Here is a 19,618-nt window from a genome sequence, read left to right as displayed (position 1 = left end):
ACACGCCAACTCGCAACATGCTCGCAACTACAGTGTACTGTACTCGCCAGGGGCGTAGCCAGAAATTTTTTTCGGGGGGGGGGGGGGGGGTTCAACCATACTTTATGTATGTTCGTGCGTGCGTTTGTATGTGTGCGTGTATATATACGCAAGCAAAACTGAAAAATTTCGGGGGGGGGGTGGGGTTTGAACCCCCCCCCCCCTGGCTACGCTCCTGGTACTCGCAACTGCTCGCAACCCTTCCTCCATGCTCGCAACAGAAGTAAGCCACTGTAACAGAAGCCATTTCGTGATGGCGGTGACACTGCACTTGACCTTTCGTCAACGCGTGCCCTACACCGGAAAGATCATAAAAACAACTTAAACAAACTATATCTTGATTATGCCGTTAATCATTGCGCAAGACCACGTATCTTAATTATTAGAAGCCAAACACGACGCCCTGGAACAGCTCTGCAGGCCATTGACTGCATTATAATTCTGCCACTTTGGACGATGAAGCGGTTGATTATTACGTGCCCTTTGATGGTCTGTACAGTTCCATAATTTTAGCACTAGCGCCATTTTTGACGTGATATACAGCGGTATTACTAAAATAAGTGGCAAGCAGTTCTATGACTTGAATTATTTGCTGCGAGAAGGCCCCCGCTGGAATCCTCCGCTGACGTGCTATGCAGTGAAGGCGAGGCAAAGGAAAACCTCGTACGACCTTGTGGTTGTTCAGTTAAAAATTTTTTTTCTCGCTTAAAATAAAAACTACTCTTTTCAAACTTCCTATACGTCATACCCACAAAGCATACTACACAGCGATGCAAAAGTAATATTTTTACTTGGACCGCTACATTGTGAAAATGAAGCCCCAATATATGTCAAAACGCTATTTTTCCCGACTTTGTCAAAATATTGTGGCAACGTTTCTTCTTCTTTCGATCCTTCAGTATTTTTATCACTTACTATAGGGACCTACAAAGCCCCCAATGTGAATATATTACTCGCGGAAAAATCGCTGCTCATTCTAAGAAATGCCAAACATGCAGCATCTTGCGACTTTTCGTCAAGGCGAAAAATAATGAAAGTTGAAACAGAAATGAATGAACTATGATAGTCATGAAAGAGCAGCGCCTTGAAATTAAGAAAAAAATTGTTTCATAGTAATTACTCAAACCAGTGATTTTATATAAATTTTTATGTACGACACAGTTTCACTTCCGTGCCCAAAGTTCGAAGCGCCCTCTAGGCAACACAAATTTTTTCCCCAAAATATAACGCCTCAATAACTACATCTGACATTCACACATATCAGCCCCATTTATTTCAGCACGATCGGAGATGGTCGAAAATTTACCAGCTAGGTACACTTGATATGGAATGACCCATATATATGAGGGGCGCCTTTTAATATTCATAGAGCTGATCGATGACTTGCTTTTCAAAACTGTTTGTTTTAAATCAAGCAAGAATCTGCACAAACAGATTGTGCAGGCTGGGCCGCCTACCGCGATAACACAGCAGTGTTCAATAATATTTTGGAAATATTAGCGTACAGTTTAAAAAGTACAACCCAATTTAACCTGATCATCTGATCATTCCATCAGCAAACTTCCCAGTCTTAATTTGGCGTTGTAGATACGATGTGTATGAAGAACCTGCTATGACTCTAGTACCTTAAGTTCTCACTTATTAAACAAAACATGAGGCTGACAAAGCAAGGTACTTCGCAGAAGTCTTCAGGGTAAGCAGAGTGCCAATTTCTTTACTGTTAGAGCCCTCTAATATAAAGTCTTTCTTAAGAAGAAGACCAAGTCCAGTCCAATAATACTTAAGCAAACCACATTAAGCTGGTTGTGTATAGTTATAAGATTATAAATGACTGCGAATTTATATACTAGATGTCGTTCCTTGCCCTCCTACTTTTCTTAGCTTGGGTGGGGCTGGACTGAAAAGCGGTGAAGTGGCCCTTTACTCCTCCCCTCCGGTTCCTCCAAGTAAATAGCTTACGTAAACTGTGTAAGCTCAAGTTTTCCTTGAAAAAATGTGGGCGATTATAACGTTAAACTACCCCGCATTGTCTCCTCCCGCATAGGTCGTTAGCTCTTAATGACTGGTCGAAATTTTCTGGGTCTTGCTGACAGCACCTGCTCGTAAAACAACGCAACAAATGACGTGGAAATGTTCCATCGCGTAATTACCACGTAAGCATGACTGCGTGAAAAAATAATAATAATGAACTATTTTCAATACGGCGTATTGTTTGTCATTGGTTCTTCGCTATTCGTCAAAAATTTTCAATGTGCCATAAGATCGCCTCCAATTGTTACGCGACGTCAGAAGTCTGCGAAAACTCGCGGCTTTAAAACATTAATGTGCTGAACAATAACTCATTTTAAATGCGAAGCATTTCTTAGTGAATTTCTGCTACTTTGAGCGTATCTATCTATCTATCTATCTATCTATCTATCTATCTATCTATCTATCTATCTATCTATCTATCTATCTATCTATCTATCTATCTATCTATCTATCTATCTATCTATCTATCTATCTATCTATCTATCTATCTATCTATCTATCTATCTATCTATCTAGCCGCCTACGACTTTGTGCTCTCCTGGCCGTTTCGTTAATCGGATGTATACCAAAATTGGTGTGTCATAACATGGCCTTATTACGAACATAAATGACAGGTCATATCATGAAAATCATGACACGCATGTCATGAACAGCATGATTTACATTCCACGGCCTTTGGGCTCCCTGGCCGTTCCGTTAATCGGATGTGTACCAAAATTGGTGTGTCATAACATGGCCTTATCATGAACATAAATAACAGGTCACATCATGAAAATCATGACACGCATGTCATGAACAGCATGATTTACATTCCACGGCCTTTGGGCTCTTGCGGCCGTTCCGTTAATTTCATATATACCAAAACTGGTACGGCGTGACAACAGTTCATGACAAACATAATGACAGGTCCTAACATGCAAATCATGACGCGCATGTCATGTGCAGCATGATTTACATGACATGGTCTCGGGGCGCTCGCGGCCGTTTAAATGAAGGGATACATACGAAAACTGGTATGACGAGACATTTCTGTATGATGAACATAACTGACACGTGGTAACATGAAAATCATGATATGCATGTCATGTATGACATGATTTACATGCCACGCTCATGGAGCACTCGCGGCCGTTTCGCTAGATTGATATACACCAAAATTGGTACTGTGCGATGTGACTTTATGAAGAACATGAATAACAGGTGGTAGCATGAAAACCATGACATCCATGACATTTATGTCATGATTTACATGCCACGCTAATGGTGCATTCGCGTCCGTTTCGCTTGCGTGATATACACCAAAATTGGTGTTACGCGACAGGACAGTATGATGAACGTAAGTGAGACGTGGTAGCATGAAAATCATGACATGCAAGTCATGTACGACCTGATTTACATGCCACGCTCATGATGCGCTAGCGGCAGTTTCAGTAGATTGATATACACCAAAATTGGTATTGCGCGATGTGACTGTATGAAGAACATGAATGACAGTTGGTAAGATGAAAACCATGACATGCATGTCATGTATGTCATGACTTAATTGCCACGCTCATGATGCGTTCGCGGCCGCTTCGCTAGCTCGATGTACACCAAAATTGGTACTGCGCGAAGCGACTGTATGACGAAGGTAAATGAGACGTGGTAACATGAAAATCATGACATGCATGACATGCACGACATGATTTACATGTCATGCTCATGACGCACTCGTGCCGTTTCGCTTGCTTGACATACACCAAAATTGGTATTGCGCGACGCGACTGTTTGACGAACGTAAATGAGATGTGGTAACATGGAAATCATGAAATGCAGGTTATGTGTGTCATGATTTACATGCCGCGCTCATTGTGCATTCCCGGCCGTTTCGCTAGCTTGGTATACACCAAAATTGGTATTGCGCGACGCCACTGTATGACGAACGTAAATGAAAGGTGGTAACATGATAATCATGACATGCATGAAATGTACGACATGATTTACATGCCATGCTCATGGCGCACTCGTGGCCGTTTCGCTAGATTGATGTGCACCAAAATTGGTATTGCGCGATGTGACTGTATGAAGAACATGAATAACAGGTGATAACATGAGAACTATGACATGCGTGCCATGTATGTCATGACTTACATGCCACGCTCACGGTGCATTCGTGGCCGTTTCGATAGCTTGATATACACCAAAACTGGTATTGCGCGATGAGACTGTGTGATGAACATTAGTGACAGGTGGTAACGTGAAAAACCATAATATTCATGTCATGTATGGCATGATTTACATTCTCTACTCATGGTGCACTCGCGGCCATTTCGCTCCTTTGATATACACCAAAATTGGTATTGCGCGATGTGACTGTATGACGAACATAAATGAGAGGTCTTAACATGCGAATCATGTTATGCATGTCATGTATGGTATGATTTACATGTCACTGTCATGGTGCGCTTCTGGCCGTTTTGTTAACGTGGTATATACCAAAATTGGTATGGCATGACACGAGTGCGTGATGAACATAAACGACAGGTCATGCATTTATATACCAGAATATGCGTTTCATTGACATGGTGTACACTACATTGTGCATGCATGCGTGCATGGAAAACATGCGATATATGGTGGACTAGATGCCATGGCATGAATGATTTCATTTGGCTCAAAGACAAACAAGGCGATGTATGCAGCTCTTTGCTGGCTGCTTCGCATTACATCGATTCCCAAAGTGTGTGGGATCTGCCGAATTTTTTTTTTTCGGAATAGCCAGACAGTGTCTCTTTCTGAACGTAATTTAAGAAGGCTGCCCACCAATCACATTGGCAGCGGCTGCTTAATAGCAGCGGGCGAGATGGATTCATATGTGTATGATAGATACTTTTCAGTTAGTATAACGATGCTGAGTTGTTTTTGCGCGTGTACAACTCTCTGTGAGCTCATCTTTGCTGACAAAGAGGTAGAGAGAGAAATAAACATTATTAGGAAGAGACGCACTCCTGTGCAGGTAGGCAGCCTTAGTCCAGAAAACCGTGTACGCTAATCATCTCCCTGGTGAGGTAGATGAAGTAACGGGGCAAGCTAGAAAGCTGACCTTCTCAATGTGCTCGAGTCCACTGCCTTGTTACAAGCCGCCGTGATCGCTGCAGGCTACCATATGATAAGCCAAGTGAAGCAGGCTAATCGGAGACTAGAGTGGGAATCTATTTTAGCTCTCTTGGCTAGGCGCAACTAAAATACTGGACACTTCTGCACACTCATCAACTTACAGCAGCTTGAATAAGGAGCAGTGGCGATGCTATTCGTTTTCAAAGAAACTGAATTTCCTGAAAAAGGAGAGCGTTTGATCGAGCTATAAAACGTTTACTGTTTCCCGCCCATATCTGCGTCGCAGAGTACTTCAATTTCAGGCCAAAATGAAATCATGACAGATTTCTGTAATGTTATAGAGCCTCTGCTGAGCGATAGCCTCCTCTTCAATGCTCGAGCGCAAGGCGCGCAAGCGTGGAATAGGCAACCCGCACCGCAAGTAGCCTACAGTGCGTGGTCATGACACACGGAGGACAGTCGTCATAACAGAATCGTAGGACAAATTTTATTACAAAATTACGTTATTGCTGCGTTCAAGCAAAACTTTGCCTGACTTGTTAGTTTCCCAGTCTGCAGCCAACAATAAACACTGTCGAAAGTGGGGGGCTCCGCCCCCCCCCCCCAACATTTCTCAGTGGGGGGGCTAGCGCCCCCCTTGCCCCCCCGGTAGATACGCCTATGCTCCGGACCCGCCCGGACCACCGCGGCACGTGATTTCTCGCGCACCGTTATGGGCAAGTTCATTGACTTTGGGAACGAGAAGATACCATACACTCACAGGATACTTTCTGAAGAGTGGTGCGAGAACTTTTGAATGTGTCATGATTTCCGCTGGCGTTGTTATATGTTGGGCATATCACGCCAACGCATTTGCGATGTAGTTGCAGGGTAATACAGGGTGTTCAAAATTAAGCTTTATGGTTTCCTTAAAATTCAGCACTGGGGGGTACGTGAAAAAAAAAAACACCTCTGCAGATAAGCTTTTTATTCAGGGGGATACAAGTGAGACAATAATTATCGCTGTCAGCCACCCAGTCAACTAAGATTGAATAATGAACTTTTTAATGAGTGCAGCAAGCGGGCATGTTTGTATTGAAAAGTTGGAGGCAGTAGCGTTTCTACACAGTTCCACTTGGAATAATTCTTCTAGCATGTCTGCGCCCCGAGATATCCCGCTTCAAAGTTTAATTGCGGTTTGCATGATTCCGATCAGCCTTCGATCCCAGATGCAATATGATTATCACAGACTCCCGTAAGGCCTGTTTTCAATCCATGGTTGGGGAGGTGGCATTTCTCGCCTGCAATATTCTGAAAAATGCCGAAAAAGTGACTAATTACATCCAGTCCAAACGCATTATCTGCACTCCAGGACACCAGGGTTTGGAGGGTAATGAGAATGCAGACGCCATGGACCGAGCGCTTACCTCTCGGGCGTCTCGTTCCCCGACCCTTCAGGACTCGGAGAACAGGAAACCACTACTGACGTTTAAAGAAATTTTACTCAATTTTCGAGAGCGTAATCGACTCTACCCGGACCCTGCTAAAGGTCTGAATGGAGCAGATTAGCGAATTCTCCGCAGGCTACAGACCCTCTGCCCCGCAATAATTCGTTTACTGGGACCCTAACTCAGACGGGAAGCGGCCGCATTGTGGGGAGACATTAGACGTCTTTCACATGGTGTGGGCATGCACCCAAAACCCCTCTCTTCCGTCTTCCCCATCCCTCACACGAGGCATGGGAGACCGCTCTCCGCGACTCGCTGGATTTCAAGCAAGACGGACGTGCCGGCCGCGATGTCCTGGAGTACTCCTCGTACCTCTCGCTGATCGGCGCCCCTCGCCGCTTCGCCGATGTTGTGCACTGTGCCTCTAGCTGTGTTTCGCGGACCCGTCCCTGAACTCCCGTGACCGTTTCCACATCTTTCCTGTCCTCTTTTCTTTTCGTTGGATGGATGGTTCTCTCACTTTTCTCTCTATTTTCCTACTATTCTTTTATTCCCTCCTTACCCCCACCCCTACAAGGCACTGCGCCGTGTCGCCTATAGGCAGACAGAAATTAGGTGCCTTTTTCCTTTCCTGAATAACCACTGAAGAAGAAAAACTGAAAGCCCAACGGGCCTATAGTCCAAAGGGCGAGAGTGGCGGCTGAGTCTTGCGGTGCCCGGGACTAAGGACACCGACCATCAGGGGCCACCAACATCGTTCCCCGAAACCTCTCTTTATTTTAAATAAAGCTTTTTGTTCCTCCTCCATACCGGCCGTGGCTCAACCATAGAACAGGCGTCTATGAGCTGCGCTCTAATAAATGCTCATAACGGCGACGAATGATGACGCTCTGAACAAAATGTCCGAACTCATTAAACGACACCGAATAGTAATAATAATTGTTGGGGTTTAACGTCCCAAAACCAGGACATGATTATGAGGGACGCCGTAGCGGAGGTTAAAGGCCAACTCCGGCGATTTTTTGGCCACGTAAAAGTAATGGTGCTTTTATGTTCCTGAGACGCTCCTGTTACGGGCCCGATAGTAGAAATACTCGGCAAATTGGAGAATAATTTTAAATAAGCTAAAAAGCGCAACACCGAAACCGAAACCCAACCGAGTGTACTGTCTACGTATGACGTAGACGTTGTTACGAACGAACCGGAAGTCGTGCAAGGCATGCCGGTCATGCCGGCGCGGAGTATGAAAACTGCGACAGCCGGGACGAGCAGGCGCACAGTGGAGAGGTGAGCACGCCGCGCATCAGCTGTAATGTCTGCGACTGACAGTGCCGCGTCTGATAATGACAGTGTCTCAGCCAGCACAGCAGACGCTCGCTGTAGCGGCAGAAGTTAGCGGTGCCATCGGCTGCGTCACTTCCGCCGCCTTACCAATACTGACGTCATGGGCGTCCGGAGGGGGGTGCAAGGGGGGGCAGCTGCCCCTCCCTGAAATTTCGGATAATATTTTTCTATGCAGTAGCAATGAACCACAAAGCTTGATTAGCACACTCAGGTCCCGGCCTTCTCTATTTCCAACCAATTTTGCACGTTGCACACTACTGATTAATCTTGCACGTGATGTCGCGGCAGTGAAAGCTGTCAGTGCTGGATCTCCCCCCCCCCCCTGCACCCCCCTGTAATAATTCTGCGGACGCCCTTGACTGACGTCACAGACGCAATGTTGCCAATAATTGTGGGAAGCCAGGAGGGCGTTTGCAGACAATCTTGAAAATTCATTTGCAAACAATCTGTGCATGTCTCAAGCCTGTAATTTGGCATAAATGACGGAAACGTGCAAGGAACGTACCCAGCGAATTTCATTGAGATCCATCGACCTCGAAAAATCGCCGGAGTTGGCCTCCTAAATCTAAGCATACAGGCCTCAAACATTTTCGCCTCCATCGAAAATGTAGCCGCCGCGGCCGGGATTCGATCCCGTGACCTTCGGGTCAGCAGTTGTGGAGATTGAGGCTTGCCCGTCGCCATTGCGCGGGGTTTTCGCCTAATTCTGCCATCCTCATTCCGATCATGATCTCCCCTCCTCCGCGGTCCTACGGCGCTGGGCGAGCGGGGGTGACGTTAACCTCCCTCACCCGGGCGCCGGTTCTCGACTGTGGCGCCGCGCTCGAGTCTCGCGAGGCGTTTCGCGCGGCGGGGGAATGAGAATCTCTCTGGACAGAGTGGGGTAAGCACGTCATTTTCTTTCCCGTCCGTCGGGTCCCTTTGTTCTTGGGGCTCGCTCGGACGGAGTTCGCCAACGGTGCCTTGCGCCCGCGGCGGACGCTTACCTTTCGTTGCCCTTTCCGAACGCTAGGCCGAAGAGCGGTGCGGGGTATTCGCGCGTGGTCATACTACACCGAAGCCCTACCTATCGAAGTCAACACGGCGGGGGAATGAGAATCTCTCTGGACAGCGTGGGGTAAGCACGTCATTTTCTTTCCCGTCCGTCGGCTCCCTTTGTTCTTGGGGCTCGCTCGGACGGAGTTCGCCAACGGTGCCTTGCGCCCGCGGCGGACGCTTACCTTTCGTCGCCCTTTCCGAACGCTAGGCCGAAGAGCGGTGCGGGGTATTCGCGCGTGGTCATACTACGCCGAAGCCGTACCTATCGAAGTCAACGCGGGGGAAATGAGAATCTCTCTGGACAGCGTGGGGTAAGCACGTCATTTTCTTTCCCGTCCGTCGGCTCACTTTGTTCTTGGGGCTCGCTCGGACGGAGTTCGCCAACGGTGCCTTGCGCCCGCGGCGGACGCTTACCTTTCGTCGCCCTTTCGGAGCGCTAGGCCGAAGAGCGGTGCGGGGTATTCGCGCGTGGTCATACTACACCGAAGCCGTACCTATCGAAGTCAACGCGGCGGGGAAATGAGAATCTCTCTGGACAGCGTGGGGTAAGCACGTCATTTTCTTTCCCGTCCGTCGGCTCCCTTTGTTCTTGGGGCTCGCTCGGACGGAGTTCGCCAACGGTGCCTTGCGCCCGCGGCGGACGCTTACCTTTCGTTGCCCTTTCCGAACGCTACGCCGAAGAGCGGTGCGGGGTATTCGCGCGTGGTCATACTACGCCGAAGCCACCTATCGAAGTCCAACGCGAGCGGAGTTTGCCCTCGCTCGAGCGATCAGGCCCTGTGGTCACTGATCGTGAGAGTGCGCAGCGTAGTCGCGAGGGACCGTTTCCCTCAGCGGCGTGTCGCCGTGAGCCCTTTTGCCCGCGGAGACGTGCTAGTGGCACCCTTTGTGTTGTATTTTCGCCCGTGGCGTGGTTTGCCTGTTTTGCTTCTCCCACCGCCTTTGGGAGCGGGCGTTGTACATCGTTTGTGGTGTTGCCGCAGACAATAAAGTGTTGCAGATCTCTGAGAGCGGTACTGTGTACTTGCCGCGCTGCGCTCGGCGCCATTGTTGCGCCAGAACGCACGTGTGAAGCGGCGCGCTGGTTCACGCGAGGCGACGGCAAACGCGGCCCTGTGGCTCGCTAAGTCCGAACCCACGCTAGTGGCCGTACTCCTGTGAGATACGTGCACACCACACAGTCCAGCACCATAACCACTAGACCACCATGGCGGGTGAACCGAATAATGTACCGGGACACTGAACGTGGCCTTATTGAATAGAGTATGGGAATACCCCACGCAGAACATGCAGAAAATATTCCATGATGTACCGGCCGTCAGCATAAAGCGTAATAGTTTTGGGGTCGGGTGTAATGTCAGAGAACATCTATGGTAATGTGCCGCAAGTGTAGAAAACAAAACTACACATTGAAGAAGTTTCGAATTGTTCGCGTTTGTACTTATTCGATAGTGCACACCAGTGTGTGCGTGGAAATAGAGACTGTATAAAGTGATCAGTGTTTAGAACTTGCCTGTGTCATCTGGAAGTATTGGCTTTTCCTCGTGGAACCAGCGTACTTCTGGTGGCGGACGTCCTCTCGCCACGCATTCCAAAGTGATTGGCATGCCAAGTGGGGCTCGTACTTCACTTAGCAAAGGCTGCTCAAATCTCGGTTTCATCGGCACAAACTCTGAAAAGCAAGGTTGTGAAGCATTTCCAGCAGTTAGTCTCGTGATTTCGCGAAGTTCTATATTGTCAGACGAGTAATTAATTACCTAGATCCAGCTTATTGACCTTCTTTGGGGTCTTCCTCATTGGCAGCATTGACTTCATATCTGTAAATTGTTTCCAATGCTATGAATCAAAACAACGCAACATTCCACATTTATGAAAACTTACCTATCTGGATGAGTTCAGCCTCTGTAACCTCTGTTCCGTATCTGTTCTTCGCTTCGCAGATGAAGTCACCAAAGTCCTCTGGCGTCGTCCTGTTTATGAGGAGGGTGAAGGAAAATTAATGACGATTGTCTCTGCCGCACTTATTTATTTCTGCCCAGTGCGATATAGGCAGGTTACAGCACGTTGTCGAATATATACAGGGTGTTTCACCTAACCAGAAACAAGGGTAAAAAAAAAGTGGCTAACCGCAACTAAATGAAACCAACGACATCATGTGTGTTTGCCATCACGTGGCGCTCTTTAGGATATTTTTTATATTGCGCTTAATTGGTTAATCAACTAAGATGATTTAAGCAAAATTTTTAATATTCACTCTAGGGCTTAGTGCGTTTCGTTGAGGTAAAGAGGGCATTCCAAAACGAGTGATGTAATTTATTTGCGGCAACGTACATGCTGCGTGGTGTCTTTTTTTCAGGCGTTTAAATAAAGCCCGCGAAATATGAAATAAAACCACGTGACTGCGCTCATGCGCTGCTTGAGTTACTGTATATGCTACCTATATGTATATGCACTATATGCTACCTACATAAAAGAGCCATATAGAGTAACTCATACTTATTGTAACTGCGCAAAAACGGACGGGAACACGAAGGGCGAGAAAAGGACAAACAAGCGCAGTTTCTCGCCCTTCGTGTTTCCGTCCGTTTTTTGCGCAGTTACAATAAGCATGGATCATTACCAACTAGCCCAACTTACCACTCTTCTAGAGTAACTCTATGCGCTACCGTATTGCAGCGATGTCTCAACCGCGCTTCGAGCGAAACAACTATGTGCGTTGACCGTCAGCGTATCGCTTATAAGTTATAACGGACGACGGCGCTTCCTTAGAAGACTGTAGGATTGGGCGTGTTGGTAAAACACGACTATGAGTTCAAATCAGCGCAACCGACAGGAGGGGACAGTAGTGAGGACACAGAGCGCTGAACTTCCAACCGTTTATTTCTTTTGAACGCCTTCGCTTTTATGCAGTTGCACACTGTTACACCAGCCATGCGCGGAACACAATGATGTTACAATTCATCACATGGACAAACCTAAATACATCTTTTCCCTATCAGTGAGAGCGACAGAGGGGGTACTTACACAATCATGCTTTAAAGAAAAAATCTTACTTGCCTCGATTATTTCGCGTGTGATGCGATCTCTGCATTTTGCGACAATGCTACAATCTGAATATCTTGGTCTACACCCACACGTGCTACAGTGAGCGGCCGTGTGCGCTTCCTTGCCGTGTGCGGCAGTCAAAAATGCCGACGCACTGTGAAGCCGATGCCTCTAGCCGCGGCTGATTTCGCCAAGGTCCGCACGTACGGTTGTTTCGCTCAAAGCGATATCCAGCGGCCGCAGCCAACCGTGGCCGTTTTTGACAAGGAATTGCGAATGCTTGAGTGCAGAAACATAGAATTTGTCTCACATGTTCACAAGAGCCTTGACTTTAGATCGGCAGTGTTTTCTGACGTATATGCTCAGAGTGTGTTGGGCGTCTCCGTTAAGTCAAGGGAGGCTAGGGGTTACAAGGCTTCTCCTGGCCTACGCCCCACCCCCTCCCCCTTGCTTGGTGATCAGCAGTACATGCACAGTTACCTCATGTGCCCCCCCCCCCTTTTTTTTTAGCAAAGCGAGACATGAAGCACTGAATGCAGAATGCAAGCGGCCTTCGACTCGCTTGTGGTTCTTTGCTGACCAGAATTTTTAGTGCTATCCACTCAGCAGCAATGCTAAATGTTTCCGAAACATTTTTTAAATGATTATTGCAGGTACGAATCTTGGGCGTTTAAAACACATCCTTGTATTGCGACTTTCTACTACTTGAACCATTACTACATTTTTTTATTAAGGTCGGCTGTATGATTGACAAGGACACTTACCTGTGAATAGTTATAGAGCAGTTGCCTTCAGTGTCGTAGTACAGGCTGTATTCAGGAGAATACTTTATCGGTTGACCTTGTTTGTACCATGTTATTTTAGGTTTTGGAACTCCAATCGCCCGACAGTCAAGCCTGCAAATATGATGCCATTGGTCTTGTACCACACACTGCGAAAAATACTATTTGCCCGTGGCTCACAAACGTGAAGATTTCAAAAGTGGGGCCTCCATTCTGTTAGCGATGTCTTTTCTGATGCGGTTACTTTTCGTGCTACTCGCGCTTCGTCAGTGCCTGAGCGACGCACCAACCGCGTGCTGGCCGTGAATAATGGGTGATAAGAGTGGCATAGAGTCTAGCTGAAGGCATCGATGCGAAATCGCCAGGCCAAACACAACAACGTTAACGAGACAAGGCTATAAACAGGACAAACAGTTGTACAGTTATTTTTCATGAAAAATAACCCCACAGAGGCCTTCAAAGAAGATTTAGTTGTTACGCAGACCCTGACCGTTCGAAGCGAATTATAACCGCTCTTGAACGTTCATGAGATCATTCTAGAGGATATTCGCATTTGTTGCTAAGCGTGATCCCTCTCGTCTACGTATAAGAAATTTAGTCATTTATCCTCAATCAATGGCCGTGGCATTAGAGAGGGAAGAGTGATTATAACAAACCAGTACAGTGCTCAGCAATTGAAACGCATTAGTTGGCCCGCATGGAGCCTGGCACTTTCTTGCGCCACCTTTGAGCGCCAAGGACACCCATATAACTCATTATGGTATCTAATGAAAGCAAAAGTCTTGCTATCTGGTTTTGGGAGCTTAAAGCCCAACAATTATAATTAAATGCCTTGCTTCCTCATTGTGACAACATTTGACGCCCGGGCAAAAACCCCAGCATTCACCGATGTCTCAAAAACGAACTGTTGAACTAGTTGATGAGTCATGATAGCTCACGGCATCAAAAACAAAGACGACATAGACACATAAGTATACACAAAAGAGGTAAGCGCTGATACCATCCAGCGCTCATGTCTTTTGCTATTTTTATTTGTCTATGTCGTCCTTGTCTTTGAAGCGTGCTGGGGAGCTACCACGTATCACGTATTCACAGAACGGAACAGCAAGAGCAAGAGGAGAAAAATAAAGCGACGTCAAACACGTGGACGCCGTTCATTGCGAGGGAGAGAAAAACAATAACATACACAGTGCTATCGGCTCAAAAATAAAAAAATAATAAACATAAACGATGAAAACCACGGCTTTCCGAAACAAAGCGTAATCGCAGTATGGACGCGATATAAGTGTGCAGGTGGTTCTGTTCGCTAGCTAGTATTGGCACGCGATGTTCAGGTAAAGTTTAACTAGAACTCGTAGAAATAACCAAGAAACCAAAGGGCAGCATGATGACAAGGTCAGTTTGCTAAACAGTTGAACCTCGGTATAACGAACACTGATATAACGAATTATCGGTTTAGCGAACTAAATAACGTTTGATTGGTCACGCTTCATTTCAGTGACATTTATTCTTTATACGACGAAACCGAAAACACGAAAGCCGCTGCGATATCAATTATAACGAAGAAATATTTGGTTTCCGCGAGCCTCAAAACTCTTAAAGGAGCACTGACACCAAAAATTTGCACCTTGTTTTTTTTGTTGCAATAGATAGCTTATGATCCACTTATCACGGCTGCAAACCTCGTTTGCGCGAGTGCGCGACGGTTATTTATTTAGAGACGTTTTTAGAGCGCCCAGTCGCAGTTTCGGTTTCAAAGAGCACCGAGCTAGGCAGCATCCTCCGGAGGACGGGAAAACACACCTGGCCACGTGAACACGCAAAACTGTGACGTAGGCGACGCCGTAGGCGGCGTGCGGAGGAGGAGGAAACAACTTTATTGAGTAGTAGGGAAGGGGGGAAAGGGAGCCGCCCCCTAAAGAGCTCCTGCAACTGCCCCCCTCACCCGAAGAGTGGGAAAAAACGTTGCGATGTCCAGAGCAGGCCACTCAATCCAGGCTGGCGGAATGGACGGCGACAGCCGCAGCCCCTTGGGCCCTAAAGCCCCTCCATGAGTTTTCCGCAGTAGACGCGATGGAGGGGCTTTATTGGGCCCCGACCTAGCATCCCCCCATGTCCTGGCGGCGTGCGGTGGGCGCCGAACCAGGTCAAGTGGCGCCAGCTATGGAGGATTAGAAACAACTAACAAACACGTAATCTATGTCTTCCGAGCATTCGGAAGCGCCCATCTCGACTCGCTAAGCTTACAGCATCGATTATTTGACTATGGCTCTCAAAAACGGCACCGAATCGGGACGACTACATTGCTGTCGAAGCTTAAGGACATGAATCTAAAGCAAATGGAAGCATCAGTTCCAGGGGCGTAGCCAAGGGGGGGGGGGGTTGGGGGGTTCAACCCCCCCCCCCCGAAATTTTTCAATTTCGCTTGCGTATATATGCGCGCACACATACAAACGCACGCACGAACATATATAAAGTATGGTTGAACCTCCCCCCCCCCCCCCGAAAAAAAAAAATTTCTGGCTACGCCCTTGATCAGTTCGGAACTTACACGTTACAGAGCGCACGGCAGCCACTTGATAGATTCGAAGTGGACGACAACCGTTTTTGGCAGTGCTGCCATGTTTTTCGGAGGCGCAAATGCCTCGCCGGCGAAGCTTGCCGTGCAAGTTGGACAGCTCTCGCGCGTGCGGCGACGGCCGACGTTCTGCGGCACCGCGCCGTTGCGGCACGCTTGCCGCTAGCGTGAGCGGGCCATAACATCTGCCAACGGGCACGACGAGCGAACAGCGGAAGAGAACACAACTAGCACACGCAAAGCCGCAGGTATGGAGGAAGAAATGGCAGGTAGCACGGCACAAGCGCAAGGGCACAACCAGCCACCAGCCAACACAAACTCGTGACGTAGGTTTGTTTACACATCCGCCGCGTTGATGTCGGCGTCGCGAAGCGCTCGCATCTCGCTCAGTCGCGCGGCATGCAATTTGAAATTGATTTTAAATATGTTCTAGGCTATATGGGCCCTTGATTTTTCATAGACGTTGTGTACGGCTCCACATACATCTATTTCACTCATTATCTCGCCTTCGAAATTTTGTGTCAGTGCTCCTTTAAGGTAACATTAAAAGTAAAACAAATATTGAAAGACGATTCACAGCCACATTTGTTTAATTGTTAGGAAGAGCTGCGAAAATCTTCCAGCGAAAAAAAAAAAAAAACATTTGTCTCGCTGCGCCTCCGTATGAAGAGAACGGGAAAACTCTGGAAGCTCACGTGACGGTAAGGAGACAGTTAAGAAGGCAGCTGGTGAGGATTACCTCGTTTAGAGCAGGTTTGAAGCCTAGAATAATAGAACATAGAACACGTGCCATACTGCCGATTTGTTAGATCCGACTCGTATGTCTAATGTTACAACGAATATCGGATATAACGAACTGATATATCGTCCCGATGCTACTTCGTTATAAGGAAGTTCGACAGTACAGATTATGTTGACTAGCTTACGTAGCAGGGTATCCAACAAGAACTTCGACGTCCTCCATTGGAGCAACGAACTTGGGAGGCATTCCAGGTTCAGACGTCCTACGATGTCCCGGCTTCCATTTGACGAATTCTTCTGGTGGCATTCTCTCAGGTGCTTCAGGTGTCCTTCGTCCACTTGGTGGTCTTCCGGCGTCTGAAATGAGCATAATGTAATAAATACAGGCACACTCCTCCCCTCTTGGAGTCAAGCTGTCCATCTCCTCACCTCTTGGAGCCAACCTGTCCATCTCGACGGAAGGGGGCCTTTCAGTTTGGTATGGTTCCGCGGGTTCAAGAAACCACGGAGACTCCGGCCTCGGAGGCTCCTTTTGTTGGACAGGCTCAGTGAGGGTGGGCCTTTCAGCGGGCTCTCCCGGCCTGGCGACCCTTGGCGCTTCAGCCCTTGGCGGCCTTCCTGGCCTTGCCCTCTCGGTGCTCGGCGGCCTCTCAGGCCTTGCCCTCTCGGTGCTCGGCGGCCTCTCAGGCCTGGGAGGCCTCTCCGCGCTCGGGAACATCTCCCGTTCGGGCGGCCTCGGAGGCCTGTCGACGCTCGGCGGCCTCTCGGCACTCGGCGGCCTCTCGAGCTCGGGCTCCTCCTCCTCCTTCGGTGCCTCCTTTGGCGAAGCGGAACGAAACATACTGAACGGCCACGTCGGCTTGAGAACAGTTGTTAGGAATTCAATGGCGCTCTCTTTCGCCGTCTTTTCTGGCTTTTCAGGTGGCGGGGTCTCTGGAAAACGCCAAGTACGAAGCCGCATCTCAGAGTGTTCGTGACTCGTATGCCGTGAAAGTAAGCTACACGTCTACTTATCAAACGTTGTCTCTCCTTTAGAAAACGCGTCAAATGATTTTTTGTTCAAATAGAATATATGTGTGTAGATCACCTTTCGGCCTTGACAGCTTGCGGATCTGTGGAACAATTGTTTCCTTGAAGCTCAACTCCGACTCCGACTCGAAGCTTTGGTATTCGTCGTCTGATGGCTTCCTCCGTGGTTGTTTAGACTGAAGAAATGCAGGAATCTTGTGCGGTTTTTCCTCCTGTGGTGGGTGAAATTCTTCCGGCTTGTGTTCCTCAGGTTCTTTCATTCAAAAGAAAAGCCAGGTTGTAAGTTAGTGCGCTGCCCACGGAAATGTCAGGTATTAGCGAATCAGCTACTCTCGTTTATATATCATAAGATCCCTAGAAAGAAAACGTAGGTAAAAGGTCTTTCTGGACAGTTTGAAGGCCACGCAGACCCTTGAAACCATAACACCGTTACAAAATAGCGGTAATTAGAAGGTTGGCTCTTTTAACCGCAGTACATAATACCACGATAGGGTTGCTTGCTCGTCTTAGAAATAATATAGCAGAAAGAAAAATAGATGGCAAAATAGAACAGGTACAAAAGCACGCCCACTGGTGGCGTATGAGCACTCGAAAGTAAGTATATCGCAATGGCAGATCGTAACATAAAATAAAGCGCTTGCACTGTACGCATTTACTAAAACGCGGTACTCTATAGTCTCACGAACCCAGAAAAAAAGTATTTTCCAGCATTTGTGACTCGTTTAGAGAATAAAGCATAACGTAATGATACATTAAAAGCAAAAAAAAAGCACAAATCGCCGCATGTACAATTGCAATCCGGGAACATGACGAAAAGTAACATACTACTGCTTCAATAAACTTGATTACGGAAGTCTTGAAATGGTCGAGCTTTCTATGGTCAATGAATATACAATGTGCAGAGTCTAAAGGTACAACATATGCACATGTGTGTGTTCACCGAAGCGCACTGCAACACACGAAGTATCGTTCCCATGGAAGTTCAGATTTACAAAACAAGCGTACTGTTGTCATGATCTACAAAACGTTTGTACATACAATAGATAAGTTTCGTAAATGATTCTTGTGTTCGAGAAGAATATTTAGCTCGCGAGTTGTTACCTCCACACACGGAAACGGAGCATTAATTTTTCTCAGCAACAACTGCACAGATTTCGATGATGTGCGTTTAGAAGTAAATATGTAGAGCGACTGTAGCAATAATTTTTTTATTTAGGCCACATTTTTAAATGTTAAAAATCCCGAAACTGAAGGAAGTTAAATATTAAGTCTAAAACTCTGTAACTCTACAATAACAAAATATATCCCAATTATGCAAGCTGCACCTAATAAATAATAAGTGTAACGCGAAAAAAATTGACGCGTTACACACTGCCATGAAATACTAAACCAACATGTGACTAACAGAACATCGTTGTATTCATTGCCACAGATTCTTGAAGGCTGCAAACTTATACATAAAAGTTTGTCCAGTTCATATGCTCTCACAGATGCAGTTTACTGAACTGCTATATCTGTTTTAGGTGCAAGGTTACGGATGTGTAAACTTGGTGCTTCCATTTATGTAGTTTAACAATTTTCTGCAATGCGTCAAAAACATTTCGGGTCAGAAATAAAAAAAAACGGCTTCCTACAGTCACTATATGCATGGATAAACTTTCTTTATTAAATACAAGTTTCATTCAAATTTGTCCAGCGGTTGTCACATGTAAGCATTTCTGCGTTTTACATGCATTTGAATAGCCGGTATTCCAGCTAAAGGTTCCTCCGAAGAGCTTGCTCAACGTGTTTTGCAGTGGGACCAGTAAACTTAAAGGCAGACTACAAATGCGCATTACGACTCAGGAATGAGTGGAGCTTCACAGATTGAGGTTTTTAACGATACTACATCTACTATTCTTATTATTTGAATAATTCTGCATACTTATTAGTTGATATAGCGACACTTACCAACAAACGGGATGGCCATTTCTTTCTTTGTGAAATCGAAATGCATCGAATTTTTTAATGGCGAATATACGTAGATCAGATTTCACACTCCTTTGCTTTGTATTGAGCAAATTAGAATGCGTTTGGTTCGGTGACGTAGACGCAAAACCAAACGCGTTCTATCTGGGGTCATTAAAACACCGGTTTCAAATTACGCCTATTTTTCGCGCCTCGTCCGCTTTATCCAAATCAGCAGTGCATGTGGGTAGGCTGCGTTTGCACACTGCACCTCGACACAAATGTCTGACATAAATAATAAGCTGAGAAGAATAGCTTAGCTGCATACACTTTTCGCCGAACTAATGTGCTCTTTCGCTACCTTTCGTTTTGAAATAACATCGTTCCATAGACAAGACTGCAAGAATATCTTGTCAGAAATTTGTCAGCGTAGTAGATTTATGTAGTTTTGAAGGAAAAGCGAAGCCTGCCAGAGCGCACAACACATTTCAGTACCATGAGTAGTGTCACTACACAGAGAG

General features: G+C 46.7%; 1 protein-coding gene across 1 annotated transcript in view; it reads right to left on the bottom strand.

Annotated features, from left to right (window-relative positions):
• Positions 1–19,618, bottom strand: part of LOC119379038 (titin) — a 294,770-nt gene that overhangs the window by 132,957 nt on the left and 142,195 nt on the right. Inside the window, exons 128-134 of the mRNA XM_049412985.1 lie at positions 17,209–17,403; positions 16,551–17,054; positions 16,307–16,478; positions 12,785–12,916; positions 10,857–10,945; positions 10,733–10,792; positions 10,485–10,647 (exon numbers count right to left, since the gene is read on the bottom strand). Of these exons, the coding sequence (XP_049268942.1) occupies positions 10,485–10,647; positions 10,733–10,792; positions 10,857–10,945; positions 12,785–12,916; positions 16,307–16,478; positions 16,551–17,054; positions 17,209–17,403 (1,315 nt within the window). The remainder of the gene's footprint in view (positions 1–10,484; positions 10,648–10,732; positions 10,793–10,856; positions 10,946–12,784; positions 12,917–16,306; positions 16,479–16,550; positions 17,055–17,208; positions 17,404–19,618) is intronic.

This window comes from Rhipicephalus sanguineus, chromosome 1 (assembly GCF_013339695.2).
Source record: "Rhipicephalus sanguineus isolate Rsan-2018 chromosome 1, BIME_Rsan_1.4, whole genome shotgun sequence".
Lineage (NCBI taxonomy): Eukaryota > Metazoa > Arthropoda > Arachnida > Ixodida > Ixodidae > Rhipicephalus > Rhipicephalus sanguineus.
The sequence above is the reverse complement of the archived record's forward strand: the minus strand, read 5'-3'. Positions and strand labels throughout refer to the sequence as shown.